Raw genomic sequence first — 16,818 nt, forward strand, 5'->3', positions numbered from 1 at the left:
GAGCAATTACCAGCAAACGCGTAGAACGAAAACACAACCGTTCAGCACGACTACTACGATACTACTGAACGATACTAATAACATTAAAACATATACGGCCGGTCCAACTCCCTTACAAAATACATTCATCTTAAATGTATAATCAATTGATATAAACCTTAAAACGATCATAGCTATACATCTAAGTTGTATTATATTTGGTGTAGGGGAATTTAGACCATTAATGTTACGATAAAAACGACTTAAGTAGTTCTACTATCTTAAAAGTTATTATATTTTATATGATCTTTATTTAATGATATCTTCAACAATTTTTTTATCATCATCTGTTTCATTCTCTGAAATTGTTCTATTTTTTAATAACTCAACATATTTTAGTAATTTTTGCCTTTGCTTCTCCAGGCGCTGTTTCTTGAGAAATTCAAATTCTTCAGCGTTTTCATTAAATTTAGTCTTTGAAGACATGGGGAAACTTATTTTATTTGGGCCTTCTTGTTCGTAACTATTGATCTAAAAAATATAATAAAATTACATTACAAGTTGATTAAGTTGACAAGATCCAAAGTTTTATTGAAAAAAATTGTTCACCTCATCAAAGAAATCAATATTGTCGTCAATTGCTATTCTTTTTAAATGATAACCATTATTTCGTCTTTCTCTTAAAAATAGGACATTGGTTACCGCTGACCATAAAGACTCTATAAACAAATTACAATTTTTACATGAGTAAAATAGGACTATGAATCAAATAATTTACATTTAAAAAATAAATATCTGATAATAGGACTTTAATAATCTTTAGTATACTTACTTTTTTGAGGATGGTTATGATTATGTAAATTGGCCTAAAATAAAAATCTTTGTTACAAATTTTTATGACTTTATCGATTTGATGAATTATTTACTTCAGGTATAATTAAATCTTGGTCAGTTTTCTTGACTTTCAGGTTTTCAGCTGACTGTATAGGAATTTCTTTCATATACTGTTGAGAAGCAACAGTAAATGGTAAACTATCTGGAGCAGTTTGTTGCCAATAGTAATCTTTCATTAACTTAGGATGATCTTGATGAATTTTGTCTACAAGTAGATAACATACCTAAAATAAGTCCAATGAAAACATTTCGAAAAAACATTATTTATTTACAGGAAAAATTATTACATTTAATGAATTGTGCGATTCTCCTCTAATTGCTCTAGGTTAATAAAATTTGGAGCTTATTAAAATTTTGAAAAAATCAAAACATTACTTTTATTGTAATAAAAGATGTGTGATACATTGTTAAAAAAATAATTGAAAGGACTATATAAAGCTGATTTAATATAATAAAGTGTTAATAGGAGAAATAGTTGATATCGCTAGAAGACGAAACGTAGTATTATCAATTTTAGTGATTATCAAATCAAATAACCAAATAATATAAAATGATTTCTTATTCCTCATTGAGGTACGATTTCATACCAAATCAGAAATATATTTAATTCATACAATATCAATACTAGCTTTGATACTAAACATACATTTAGATCATTTGTTGTCAACGGTAAGGACAAAGACTCGTGCTCGAGTGAGAGTTTCACTGCATTTTACATTGGACGGACCAGTAGAAGATTTTTTTTACGCGTAACACTGTAGGAAGATTGAAACGAGCAAGCAGGGCCGAGCCTAGGGCATTTGCCGCCCGGGTGCAAGAGCTAATTTTGCCGCCCCTTCTGCAGTGATTTTTATAAAAAGTGTTTTAAAAAATGCTCTTACCAAAGTACAACGTTTAAAAAGAAGGGTGTAATAAAAAATCATATTGAATTAAATTCCAAACACACATATATTAATCAATATATCAATATTATCTATACAAAAAATATACATAAAAGCATACATTATTTACTTATATAAGTATTTCTATATTAATATGTAATTACATCGATATAAACACCTAAAGAAAATATATTTTACTTACATACTAATTTAAAGAAATTAAAAAAAGTAATTAGAACCCTGGTTTAAATGCTAACATTTACTTTTCTTGCCTTTTTATATACAAATTCCCTAATTAGGTCGGTAACATCTAAATTAGATTCAATGTCTTCCTCAATACTTATTATTGATAAATTTGATAGTCTTGATTGTCTCATTGTGGATCTTAAGTAGTTTTTTATTAATTTTAGTTTGGAAAATGAGCGTTCCCCATGAGCTACAGTAACTGGCATTGTTAAAAATATTCTTAAAGCTACGAATAAATTTGGAAATATGCCTTTCAAATCGTTAGCAACCAGATATATTAATATTTCTTTGGCCGAGAAAATATTTCTATCATTAATGTAAATTGATAATATGTCAATTTCATTATAGAGGTCCAATCCATTTATGTCCAGATTTTTTGTTTCAGGGTCAGTTAACTTAGCTTCTAAATTCTTACAATAGGTCATTATTTCGGTTTGGAAAATGCTTTCAAATTGTTTAAAAAGCAATTATTAATACATTATATATTATACAATTACAAATAATTCAATATGTTTTTGTAAATCGTGAAATCTCTCATCCAATTTTGAGGTTGAAATATCGAGAATATAAAAAAAAAATTACTTTAAAATTTATTTCTGGAGATTGGATTGGCTCATCCTTGTGTTCATAATCAAAAAACGTTTCTTTTTTCCTCGGTCTTATTGAGTGAATGGCTGGAAAGGAAATTTCGGCGTCTACTTATTCCGCAATTTTCTTAGATTCATTTATCACGTCTAAAAGCCCGTTTTCCGATCTCATTTGTGTCAAAAATAATTTGATTTCTTTTAGCATCTGTACAGCTTCTGGTAAAATAACATTAGACTTTTGCAGTGTTTTGCTTACTATATCAATTTTTGCCAAAATGTTGTACCAAATAACTAACGAACAAATAAATTTAAATGATTTTATTTTATTTATTAGGGACATTGCAATATTCTTTGCTTTATTATCTCTGCTTTCATCATTAAAACGCGTAAACAGAGCATCATACACTTTTTCTAACTCAAATCTAAGAGTTTTTATTGCCTCAATACGGCTTTCCCAGCGGTTATCCGATAAGGGCTTTAGTGTTAGCCTGGGCAGCTCTTTTAAGAGAGCATTCCATCTGTAAGTTGAGGCCGAAAAAAAGACATATTTCCTGAATAATGCTAAAAAAAATTAGTTACTTCTAGAGAGCTTTTTGCTGCATCAATAACTACTAAATTTAAACTATGGGCGGCACAGGGTACAAAAAAGGCTCTAGGATTAATATTTAAAAATTTTTTTTGTAGGCCGTTGTGCTTGCCTTTCATGTTTGCTCTGTTGTCATAGCCCTGACCTCTCATATCGGCAATATCAATATCCAGTTCTTTTAAATAATTTAATAAAAAATCTGTTAATCCCTGACCAGTAGTATTTGTAACTTTACAAAATCCTAAAAAATTTTCTCGAATTTCTATACTTTTAGAACAATCATCAATAAAAACAAATCTAACAATAATGGTAATTTGTTCTTGGTGACTAACGTCAGGTGTACAGTCAAGAATGATTGAGAAATATTTGCATAATTTTAAACATTCAACAATACACTTTTTTACTTTTTCTTCTATTAAAAAAATCAATTCATTTTGTATTTTTTCTCCCAAATAATGCGGCATTTTGTTCCCATCTTTTTGGACTCTATCAATATGTTCGGCCATTAGAGAATCAAATTTTGCAATCGTCTCAATTAATTTCAGAAAATTACCGTTACCCTTATCAAATAGTTTTTGACTATTACCTCTAAAAGCTAAATTTTGTCCAGCTAAAAACGGGATAACAGATATTATTCTCTCTAAAATCTAAGTCTATCTTTTTTTTCCATTTGAAATAAATTTTGATTGATAGAGTCCACAGTTAAAACTTTTTCTATTGATTTTTTTAATTCAAGCCATTTCCTAACACTCCAAAATGCCCCTTACTGGTTTCGTGTCTTTCTAAAGTCCGAGATAAATGTCGCCAGTCACTATAGCCATTCCCCTCATTAAAACTATTATCAGAAACTTTAAATAATTTACAAGGAAAACAGTACACTGAATCTTTAGATTTTGAGTAAATAAGCCAGGTTCTAGGAACTTTTTCATTGTTAGTTAATTTTTTTTCAAAGTAAGCAGCGCTAAAACATCTATTTAAATTATTAATGGGATAATTAATATTTTTAATTTAAACAGGTCCTATTCCTAAAATCAATAATTTAATATTATCCGTTAATATTTCGGGCCAATATGCTGGATCTTTAAATCGTTCTTCATTTACCTGAATAGCTTCAATGTTCTCAGTTTGCGTATTTGCTGGCGTATTCGTCGAGTGATCATCTTGTTTCAGTTCATCTCCTGATGGTTGTTGATCTCCATCATTTGGTTGTTCTACATCGGCATCGGCTTCAGTTGACGTCAAAGGTCCGAACATCCGGCCTTTGGCTGGTTGAAGGTTGAGGTTGTGCCGGTTGTGGGTTCGTTGATGACGCAAAAAACTTTTTTAATGAACCTGCTAACCGCCTGTCATCTTCCTCCTTTTCTAGCTTCCTTTTTCGGTATTGGGAACCAGAAAGTCTCTTTCGACCATCAGCCATCTAAATCAACCAATATTTTTTTTAGAATTAGCACAAAAATCAGACATTACTTTTTTCAATGAAAAATTGCTTAAGGCATAAAGTTCTAAATATTTGGAAGATATTAATAAAATATTTTAAACTTACCCTTAACAACACAAACACAATTTTTATATAAAATGTATTAAAAATAAACACTAATCGACAAGTCTTTTCTGTGTCTGTTTGTATTTTTGTTTCTTTGATCAAGCCCATTTCCTTTCAGTATTCCCTGATGATGGACACCGCTGTGTCCGAAACATATCGGGAATTATAAACCCAGATTAGGTTTAATAAAAATGGAGATTTTCATTTTACCTCAATCTACGACTCCACTGCCCTGGACTATTTCTTCACTATTTTGATATGAAGTTCTGGATGAATAAACGATTGAGATGAAAGGTAACAATGTTGTTGATGAAAATATTTATAATATACTATGGATTCAAAATGAAAATGTTGGGATAAGGAAGAGGAAATAGAATAATAAATACCATTTTATATTATTGGTTTGTTGCAAATTAAATACTTACCTCAATTAATAATTAAAAATCGTAGATATTACAACGCTTATTAATACCAAATTAAACAGTGATAACAGTAAAGAAACATTTAGAAAACATCTTAATTTAAATAGGAGTTTTGAGGATTCTCAATGTTTTAACATTTATTAGTTTTTTTTACATTGCGAGGTTCAGTTGTTGGTTTATGAATATTTGGTACAATATCCTCGTTGCAAATGCTGTTAATTAATATTGCTGGCGTCACTTTATCTTTCGCTTTAAAAATTTCATCTATTTCGTCAAAAAGAAGGGTTTTTCTATTTGCATTGTCCTATTTTCTTTCTAATCGATATGTTTTATATAGGTAGCCTGTATATTCGTAATTTTTCCGTTCCTTTCACCCCAATACCGACAAAAAATTGTTTTCATTAATTTTCACAGCTGTGGTTCCATAAGAAGTTATAATATTTTATTTGTTATCAACTGGGTTGCATATCTCTTCCTTAGTTCTAACAAAAATGATAGCTAATATGAACAGTACAGTCAAATTATGTACAAATCAAGGTAGATAATAGCTTGAAATGAGAAATGTTCTATTAGAAATGTGAAATAATCACTGTAAAATATTGTTTCAACATAAAATATTTTAAAGATTTACGTTAAATTATTAAAGATAAAAAAAAATAAATATGTGAATTTTTAAAAGAAAATAAACTGTCCTTATTTTCCTTAGTCGGTGATCACCAAAGACACCTAGCGATGTGTCACGCGGTATCTGACACTCTCAAAAAGAAGTAAAGTGGTCCATTTCCTCTAATAAAAAAATTGGTAGAAGTTTCAGAAATCCAACATCATCCCCGCCTTTATAGATTTTAGTTGCAAAAAACTCTAGAAAGAAAAAACCCTTTAGATATCGACTGCATAAATAGAAAATGACTTTACAGATTTTGTTTTCAAAAGAAAAAAGTTAAAAGAGTTACAATCAAGATGGCAAAGCACTACAAAAAACAAAATAGTGTACATGGAACGTCTTAGCGTAAGAAAAAATCATTTAAAAAACACTATAAATCATATTTTTCAGATGGAATTACAAATACATTCTGACGAAACTTACTGAAATTAAAGTTAACAAAATTGACTACACATAAGCTACAAAATGTGCTCTATTTGTGGCTAATAGGCAATGCGATGTGTTTATTACCTACCCAAGAGTGAAAAAAAAAACAAGGTCAAGTTCGACCTATTGACGCCGTACCACATTTGTCTCCTCCGACATTACCAGCTCTAACAATATAAACCGGGAGATTGATTAATGGGTACAAAATGACACATTTTTCACAATATTATAACATTAGCGACAACTAGGCTCCTGGCAACAATGTTAACAATGATTAACATGACCTTTAGTTTATCCACACGGGCGAGATGGAAAGAGGAGGTCTAAGGCATAAGTAATGAACTAAAATAATAATCTTTATTCAAGTATAATTATACAGCAATGGCAAATTAATATTACAGATAGAAGATAAATGCATTAGAAAAGGAAGTATACCTACGTACTAAGGTATGACAAAAAAAGACTGTATCCCCACCAGATATCGTTCCGATGCTTCCGATTTTGTATAGGTTACTTAGGAAGGGAGAACAAATCACCAAAAGCAATATTTTTTTGGGAAGATATAGCTTGTGCAATATGAATTGTTCAATTTTTAAATACGCTTCAAGGAAATAAGAAGTAATTTTAATTTTATTTTAAAAAAGATTTTGAAATTTGTTAGGTACGTTTATTCCTTTCAGAAGTTATTATTAAATAGATTACGTTGGAGCTAACTAGGACGGTTGCGACAAAATAGAATTTTCAGATACTATCATTTTAAATTTAAAATGTTAATCTTTCCGTGTAAGTATATAAAAGAGATATGCAGCAGCTACTATTTTTAATGTTCAATTTAAGCTTAATTTTTCGAAAGGTACAGAGGGTTAACGTTTAAAAAAAGAACTAAATACCGTAATATCTTCTGCCAATATGAACTGCAATTTCTCAAACACCTTTGGAAAATATATTAAAAACTGAAAATAAAATTAGATTTAAGATCCTGTATATTAACTCACATTAAGAGCCAATAGAACACTGAACGGTCGATTGATTGTTGCGCTCTCTGAATGTCGAGGAGTAGTACTAACCGAAAAAGAAAATTAGATTGTGATGTCATAATAGCGGGTAATTTAAAACTTTATTATGACGCCAAATTTTGCTCTACTATACCGTGCATTCAAAATTAGTGATAATTGTGTAGTTCTTTTGGAAGCTATAGTAGACAGATTGAAAAAGTGTTAAATTGCGAGTTTTTTTTTGGCTCATAATTTCTGAAAGATCCATACATTTTCTATTACATAGGTGTGGGTTTCAATAATGAAACAAAAAATATTCACAAATTTATTACTATATTATAAAAAGGGATTATAGCAGAAAATTCACAAGTTATAGAATAAAAATTAACAGTTATTCAAGCTTGTAAAAACATTAAATAAAATATCAAACTTCATCCAAATTCCACAATGTATAAAGTTAATTTAATTAGGAACTTTATTGTATGAAGAGCAAAGTTTGCAAAGTAGAATTTATACAGGGTGTTGCAAAAGGTTATGGTTAATGTACAGGATGTCCCATTAGTAGAAAATATTTTAACAGTAAATTCCCTTTGAAAAAAATTGAGGTTAAGTTAAATTTTCCTAGTCTGAAAGTCAATGACAACCAAGACAAAAAAAAATTAAGTGTATCACTCTGTCACTTAATTTTTTTTTTTAATTTTGGTCATAAATTTAGCATTTATTGTTCGTTTATAATAAAATTTGGAATATGGGTTTCTTTTAATATGGCAAGTTTTAAAATTAACCTTTTTTAAAATTATGTCAGAATTATGTTAGAGGGTTCCACAATTTGATTTTTTTTAAGTACCGTAAGTTTTTTAGGCTTTGCATAATTAAATTGTTTATTTAAGGTCTGTATTATGCAAACCGTTGTTTGAGAATATGGGAAGATGCGCAAGCCCCATGCTAAGAATTGTGCAACCTTATTTTTCCGTCCCCTTACGTCTCAGTCACTGGATTGTGGTGCCCACTCCATAGAGTAATTAAAAGTATGAGAGGGTTCAATCCTATAGTGACAAGTAGGCATCATCTTTACCCTAAACTCGATTGCAGCGTACGGTTGCGGTCTAACCGAACTAAAATAATTGACATTTGTCACAGTCGGTAAAATAGTCTACTGTAATACCGATCCGTCATAGAAATGAAAGGCGTGCCATTCAAAATTTTAGAATGGCGCGAAATTTAAAATTATTGACCCATTAAATTAATTTTTAACAGCGTAAAGGCTGTGAATCTCGATCACAAACTCTAAAAAATTATGAAATAGTGCAAGTGTATTAATTTAATTTTTGAAGAGGCTAAGAGTGATAATGTATGTAATTTAAGTTTATTTTTTACATTTTTTAATTGAATTCGTTAGTTTTTTGACATTAAATTCATCAAATTTGCTTTTAAGCTGTTAAGTTAATGCATTAACGCCCTTCAAAAAAATAAATTGTTAATAATGCACTTTTTCATTGATTTTTAGAGAATGTGAAAGAGATTTTACAGCCCAATACGCTATCAAAAAAAGATTTAATGGGTCAGTTATGTAAGACAATATTTTAGAGATTTAAGTATAATATATTAAGTCCTATTTTGAGAATTAAATGCTTGATACTAACAATGTCAATATTACTGTTATCAACAAATTAACAAGGGTAGGGGTAGAATTAAAGTCAATTGTAAAGTAACTTTATAATTTATTGTCTTAAAAGGGATCCTGATACAATTTGTTTTTGTGCTGCTTTAGCACAACACTGTCCATGGTATGTATTTTGCTTTTTCTACATTTTGAGGATATGATACAAAAATTACAATTTATCAAATTTATAAATTAATTATTTATAGACATAAGAACTATATTTCTCAAAAATATGCTCTAAAAATTTTACGTTTACTACCTACTTTTTTGTACAGAGGGTACCCAAAAATGTTAGGATAGTGGTAATATGTAAAAACTAACCCTGTAATTAAAATATTCTTTATGGAGAGTATGATATTAAAAATTAGTTAAGACTGATGTATACCCTAAATTCTAGATGTCATCGGTCCTTTTTCTTAAATATTCAAGGAGAATCCCTGGATCTTACTCCCACCTTATCGAGGTGAGGTACCTCTTTGAGTAGTGACCTGGGGCCGTATTTTTGAAACCATGCGAGAATCTTCGAATGCGAATAAAGTCGAGCGGCAAAATTCGCACACGAATTAAAAAGTGCATTTTTGAACAGCATTCGAAATTTCATTCGCATGCGAACATGAAATGTAGTGGCAACGTAGCAAAGTCGAGTGCTATTGGAGGCCGTGTCAACCGGGATGGATTTTTAACCTAACCTAAAATTTAACTCTAAAAACATCAGGAAATTTTGAGGTTTTTTCATGCGTTTCTTGGGTTTTTGCAAATTGACTTTTTTTTTTAATGAATTCAAATAATAAAAAATATTGCGGTTTTGTGTGGAGTGAGCAAAAGAAAGAACTAATTTCATTTATGGAAGAGCACCCGGAATTAAAGTCGGGCAAATTCACCCAAAATGTTCCAGCTAAAACTGCACAAGCCTTGTGGATAAAAGTAGCGGACAGATTACACTCTCTGGAGCACATAAAGAGCACATCAATTCTATCGTAATAGTCTTGCTTAATCTATATAATTTATTAAATTGAGCATCTGAATACATTTCAAATGGGTTAAGAAATGAAGAGTACATCATATTCCTTTCGACGACGTTTCTTTGCACAAGATTGTTTAATCTTGCCATTTGATTATAATTTTTTTTTTCAATAAATAACAAAAAAACACTACGAAAATACTTAACCAACTCACAAATTTAAAAAAAATACAAAGCTAGTTTAAAATCAAAACAAGACAAGTGGCAGAATCGCACACGAACTTTGAAATTCGAATGGTATATACCCATTCGAGACACCGCATGCGAAAAATTTCGCATACGAAGCGGTCGAAAATACGAATATCGATTTTTCGTGCGAAGTCTTCTAATTTCGTATGCGAATCAACGTCGAATGGTTTCAAAAATACGGCCCCTGGTAGAATGGAAGTTGTTTCACTTATTGTGCTTTTGGTACTTCTTAGCAGCAAAGCACTGATGATACCTTTCGTCAGACCTAGTAAAAAGTGGTCTAGCATAATTATGTTCATTCTGAACATTATATTGAGATTGCTGGATTATGATAGCAGGTAGTAAACTCAATGTATCTTCCCAAGGTACTTGTGCCTCAACCAGTACTGGGGCATTTTGAATAATACTTGGGCCAGCAATTGGCACACTTTCTTAAATGAGTATGTATAGTACTAGTAAATGAAATATCATTAAAATGGTCTTGACATAAATAACACCTTATTGAGGTTGGGCTTAAACCAAGTATTTTAAACCATTCGGACCTCCCAATAATGTTACTTTCAGGAAATTTAAAGAAAATTTTATTTTTGTATGAATCCTCAATAGGCCAATAGTATGTATTAGAACAAGTAGGTGCCTTGCATTTAAAAATGAATTTTCCTGGTGATAACATTATTAGGGCAGTTTTAAAATGGTAAACAACAATTTTAGGTGACCTACAACATGGTGAAAACTATTTGATATAAAAATTGCACTTACCCCATCCTAGGGATCTGAAACCACACAATAAAACAACAGAAAAGCTTCTATGATGAAATTCCACTTTAATCACTTTAAGCTACATTTTGAACTATTTTTTGTTGAGAAAAAAAACAAAAGGACACACCCAATGGACGCCAAAATAAAAAGGAATAAGCAATGGCGACGTCTGCCGCGACGATCGATGATGCGAAGGTGGGTGGTGGCAAGGAACAAGAGAAAATCGATAATCTAATGACAATTATGACAGAAGTTGGCCCTCCATGCGGTCTAACCGAACTAAATTTGTTAGGTTAAGTTTTAGAACTTGATGATCAGGTTAGCTACCTTTCAAACACTCTTTTAATATTAATTTCTCTATGGCCCACTCGCAGCGCTCTTTAAAATCAGTCGCGTCCCTTTTATAAAAATAATATATTCTACCGTTTACCAGAAATATATTTTGTAACTGGGGAGTTTTCACGATGTTCTATTCTGATATGTATTTATATTTATAATAAGAACGTAATAGTATTAATATAATTAATATTAATACTTATAACAATCAAATTTATTATACCGAAAATACTCTGGTTTAACATAAAAACACAAAATTATACTTAATAATTAAAACACCAGTAGCATTTTAAAGCAACGCATATTTTTATTCACATAAAGATAATAACATATTTTTTTGAAACATCTTTAATATCATTTGCATTAGATTTATATTTCTCAGACTACCATTTTATTTGTTTGTAGAGCATTATTTTTATTAAAATTTTAATTAATTTAAGTTTTTAATATGTTCTAGACATAAGTTTACAATGTTAATACTAATCTCGTTTAACAACAATATAAGAGATTTAAATATATTAATATATAATTTCAAGGTATTAAAATGCCATTTAATTTTTCCATTAATATACGCGTTAATTTAAAAAAAAATTTTTTTCAACGTTAAGGTTAGATTCCTGTATCAAAAATTCCTCACAATTGCTTTCACATTTTATTTTTTCTATAATTTTATGTGCAAAATATCTAGCTACATATATATTAGAGCAAGTTTCTAAGGTCATCTCTTCAGTACATGTACTTTCTAAGCTGTAAGTAGGGTAGGTTTAGGTATCTAACATGACTAAAATTGTATCAGACTCTGCATCTGATGGCTGCCCAATTCATCCAAGACTAATAGTTCTTGTGAGTCCACCTCACAGTTACCAGTATCTAATGCTTTTTGCAATCTTATATTAATATTAGACTCCAAAGAGACTCCAAGTTGTTGTACACTTTGTGTTGGATTATATCCACACCCACTCCTAGCAACCGAAAAAAAAATTTCCAGGGTATCTTGACTAAGATGAGCACTTAGATATTTACAATTCTTTCCACAAGATGCTTCTATAGACCCAGTATCGATGTCACTATCGATCATTCCTTTTTTTCCATCCTCTTCAAACACTTCGATCGTCTTAAAATAGTCTAGTCCATGTTTTAAATTATTTTATGAAGTAGGTTTTTTTTTATTCAATAGAGGGTGCCTATTTGGATTTGCATCAAATAAAATTTTACTATTTAACGCATCGAAAATGCTATTAACATTTTCTAAAAAATCTGCGGTAGGTCGCGCAGTAATACTATCAAAAGCATTTAATTGGGTTGCTGACCTTACAGCTGCAGCAACGGAGCATATTTTACTCTCATTTTTTAAAAACAGTTTGGCTTTAAATGTGCATCTGTAAATTTTGTCAACATCCTAGTAGTTTTACTTTTTTTATCCAATTCATAAGTTTTAAGGATATCAGTTCAACTTACTATAATTTCCCGGTTAACAAAATTTTTAATTTTGGGTTCAATAAATTATTTCGTAATTGTTTTATTAGATAAGGCACATCAAATATAGTAAATATTTTTTGTTCATTAATTCTTATTACTTTTGAAGCTCCAAGATCTTTTAAAGCACTTCTGTTGTTAGGTCTCTGATCGCACACAAGGGCTACTGACAATAGCTTCAAGTTATGTAACCCTTGAATTACATGTTTGATTAATTGAGATAATAAATCTTCTTTTACAGGTCCCTTGAACGTATCTTCCTTTGTTCTTTTTTTTTTGTGAATTTCCCAATTATGAAAAATTCCTCTCACATAAAAAACTAAAGCAATATTTGCAACATTGTTTTTGCGTCCAAGAAAACCTAAATCTTCATATCCTTCGATATGATCGTAATATTGATTATAATCTAACTTAGGTTTTAAAACAATTTCGTCGAAGAGCAGCGCGCATACCCGTTCTTTTTTGCTCATTGTTTTAACTTTTATAGCTAATTTTTTGGTTAAATTATATTCTAACCCAGCTTTAAGGTTTATTACTTTAAGACAAGATTGTATTGTTCTTACTGATGGAAGGGAAACAAAAAGATTCTTTCTTAAAAATTTGTAGCATCCAGGCTATTTATAATACAGGGTTCATAAAAGTAGTCCATTTTTCTCAAAGACACCTCATAATAATAAAAATTCAGAGATTGGAGGGACAAAAAATTTAATTTGAGACCATTGACTTTATGTCCCTCCATTTATTATAGTACAGGGAAAGAGCCAAATGCTTTTCATTTGTTTTCCAAAAGTTTTTTTTTTCGCGATGGTAACTGCATGCCAATAAATGTTTTCACGCTTTGACTTTTATCTTTAACTAGGTTGCTCAAGTACTCTTGCGTAGAAGCTTTTCTTCTTAAGTGAATATTTGACATTTTCTGCCCTCGCAGCTTTTTCTTAAATTATCCAGCCTAGCTTTCAAATTGATACTTCTTCTTCTCCTCCTTACGTGCGATTTGGTTGAAGATGGGGTTACTGTATCGCCAAACATAAGCGCCTTAAATTCTGGCTTTTGATAAACAGTTTCTTTAAAGTTATTAAAACGAGGCAAGTGTGGACAAAATCTAAAAATCTGAACGTCTTCAATACCTGAATCCGAACTTTCGGGTACCTCATTTTTACTTCTTTTTCTTGAAAGTCCTTAGCTGTTCAGCTGAAACCAAAATTGTTTTAATAATACAGTTAAATAACCATAGATAAACAGCATTTGTGTTCAAAATTCTAAATTTCCTCACTAATATACTAAATACATATTCTGAAACATTTCTTGCTTGGCTCGTAATTGATTATCTTTGTATTCATCTCCTTGAGCTCACTTTCGTGAATACGGTTAATCATGTATGTATATAAGGAAATCGTTTTATCACCGATTATAACATGTGGCAAAATTACATTATTTACAGCCAGTGTTTTATCAGGCAGTGCCATGTCCAACAATGCTTAAAAATATTACCATTCGAACTTTTTTTGCATGCCCCAACATCAATTGCTATAAATTTATAATTTAGATCAACTAAAAGCAACACTAAATGTTTTTTACATGTATCTTAATTTGATAAAATGAACGTCGATGGTATAATACCTGAGTTACAGAATTGTATTAAAGTTTGAAACGTAATTAATGCAATTGTATATGTTGCAAAAATGTATGTTAGCTTAAAATATATTTTGGCTTATAGTTTCAATGGGTAGGTCGGTGACAGCTTTAAGAAATATGTCAATATTTATTATATTTCTGTTTTAGCTGGTGGTCGTATCAGTAAGAAAAGTTACTTCTTTAGCAGAATGAAAAGTAGAGAATTATCTTGAAACTCAGATAAACACTGCCATATAAGTAGCAACCTCTAAGGATCCATTCTTTCCAACGCCTTCATGCCATATGTACTTCGAAGCCAGAGAGGTATTTAAATTGTAAATTTGTTTCTTCTTTTCTTTTTAAATGTTGCTCATACTCTTCTTAATCCTCATTTTTAAAAATATTTTTATAGAAAGAGCTTTTTTCCAGAGTAAGTCCACGTTCGATACAAAAGTATTTGTAATCATTATAAGATCGACTTCACATAAACTAGTAAGTAAGTAGCTTCTTTTTTGGATGATTTTCGACAATGATGAGAAGAAACCAATGCACTAATGTTTTGTATTGCATGACAATATCTCTAACTTCTTCGGATTTTTTATGGGAGGAGCTCTTTTCTCTCTTTTGTTAGATCGTTCCATTTAGTTGAAGTTTTTGTAAATACTGCCTTTATCTTTCTCGAGAAAGAATTTTTGGCATACTTAATAAGTCTGTTTGTTAGGCAGTCGAGTAAATAAAGTAATAGCACTTTTCGATTTCTCTCTATAATAAGTAAGACATATATCAGAGGATAGAAAATACCATAGACTCATTAAATAACAAAAAATTTTCAATGTCGATGTTTCGTAACTTATCAAAAGCTATTATAAGTTATGATATAAAGCTGACTTTAATATTAGATCTAGAATTTATTGTAAATATTGATATATTACTTTTATTATAACAAAACATAATTCCAAAATTTGCATTATCTATTTCGAACAAAATTGAAATTTCAAATTGCATATCTGTACATTACATACCTGTATATTTCTATCGATCATCCAAACCACATCAAAATCATCGTCGTCTTCCCCAAAAGGATTGATTAAAGTCTCAGCTACTTTAAGCCAGCCCATATAAAAAAAAAACTCAAGAACCGGCATAAAAGGAAAACTGAATATTAGCCGGTCAACGTTGGTGTCTTCTGCTTCTATAAATTGGTTGCCAATTACCGTTACCAAAAAATAACTATAAACAGCTATTGTTACTACCTAAAAATATTTTAAATAATCAAACAATAAAGTTGGGTATACCGGGTGACACAGAAAAAAGGGAACACTAAATAGCTTTGTTACTTTTCAAGATAAGCAAATGGAATTTAGTATATCGATAGATTATATAAAGTCCAGTTCAGAGATCTATTAGAATCTTTTATGTGTCGCAGATGCCGCACTAACTAGTCCGTGCGCCTATGTCGTATTAATTGTCGCATGATATACATGTTTAAATTGCAAAATTTTATATTGTTTATCTATGAAATCATTTTAAATATACGTGAAACCCCATGTTTTATACTATTTTTTATTTTTCTTTCGAAAATGTCAATTTTTAGAAAGAAAATTATATCACAAGAAAGTAATATCAAAAAATTGACCGCGGACTAAAATCCGAGCATCTTACAAAATATTTTAAACACTTCCAGCACTCGCAGACTTGTCACCTCTTTTTAGCCAGTCTATTAAAGAAAGATAAAACACCTGCGTTCTGGCGATTCCTACTTTAGGCTGTGCAAGTGATTGTCTATCTCTCTCTATCCCACTGATTTTGAGAATTACGGGGCCGTACCCAAATAATTTTTTGTGCTGTTTTTGTATTACTTTCGACGTGTTTTTCAAGAGATCTTTAAGGATGGGTCTATCACCTTGGATAGTTGGGAGGGAAGTCATGTGAGGTTATTATTATTTGATGGGTTTTGCCGGTTTTGCTTTTTACATGTTTATGAAAGTGGTGAATTTAGAATGTCTGTATGTGTCTAAATTTTTTGCAGTTTTTACTGTGAGAAAGTGTGTTTTTTTAATTTATGTTTGTGGATTTGTTTTGGTATTATACCTAAAGACCTTAAAATGTTTCGACACTGGGAAAATATGGCAAATGAAGAGGAAAGTGTTTGTGCGGGCTTAGGGAGACCGTGGGTGCACCAGAAAAACAATAACATTTGTGATGAAAACAATAAGAGTGATCTGGACAGTGAATTAGACTTACATAGTTCTGATAGTTCATTTTCTAGTGTTGAGGAAGCAAAAAGAAGCAAGGGAAGTAGAAGCTACATCCTCACTGTAGTTTTAGGATCCAGTATACTTAAAATGTAGTGTTTTGTATAAGATTTTTAGTTTTTAGTATAAGCATTTATTTTTGTTAATTTTTATCTAATCTCTCCTAATATGCGCAATAACTAAATACGAGGCAAACAAATTAATAAATATTACATTCAGGATGTAAAGTGTGTTTTTTTATAAGTTAAACTTGTGTCTTTTATACGCATAAGATAGAGACAG

The 16,818-nt window shown here is 30.4% G+C and overlaps 1 protein-coding gene across 1 annotated transcript in view; it reads right to left on the reverse strand.

Annotated features, from left to right (window-relative positions):
* Positions 1 to 247: 247 nt before the first annotated feature.
* LOC126738169 (bestrophin-4-like) overlaps positions 248 to 16,818 on the reverse strand; it is a 28,106-nt gene continuing 11,535 nt past the window's right edge. The window contains exons 6-10 of the mRNA XM_050443366.1: positions 15,304 to 15,534; positions 906 to 1,097; positions 812 to 845; positions 589 to 698; positions 248 to 510 (exon numbers count right to left, since the gene is read on the reverse strand). Of these exons, the coding sequence (XP_050299323.1) occupies positions 289 to 510; positions 589 to 698; positions 812 to 845; positions 906 to 1,097; positions 15,304 to 15,534 (789 nt within the window). The 3' untranslated portion in view covers positions 248 to 288. The remainder of the gene's footprint in view (positions 511 to 588; positions 699 to 811; positions 846 to 905; positions 1,098 to 15,303; positions 15,535 to 16,818) is intronic.

The sequence above is a fragment of the Anthonomus grandis genome, chromosome 7 (assembly GCF_022605725.1).
Source record: "Anthonomus grandis grandis chromosome 7, icAntGran1.3, whole genome shotgun sequence".
NCBI lineage: Eukaryota > Metazoa > Arthropoda > Insecta > Coleoptera > Curculionidae > Anthonomus > Anthonomus grandis.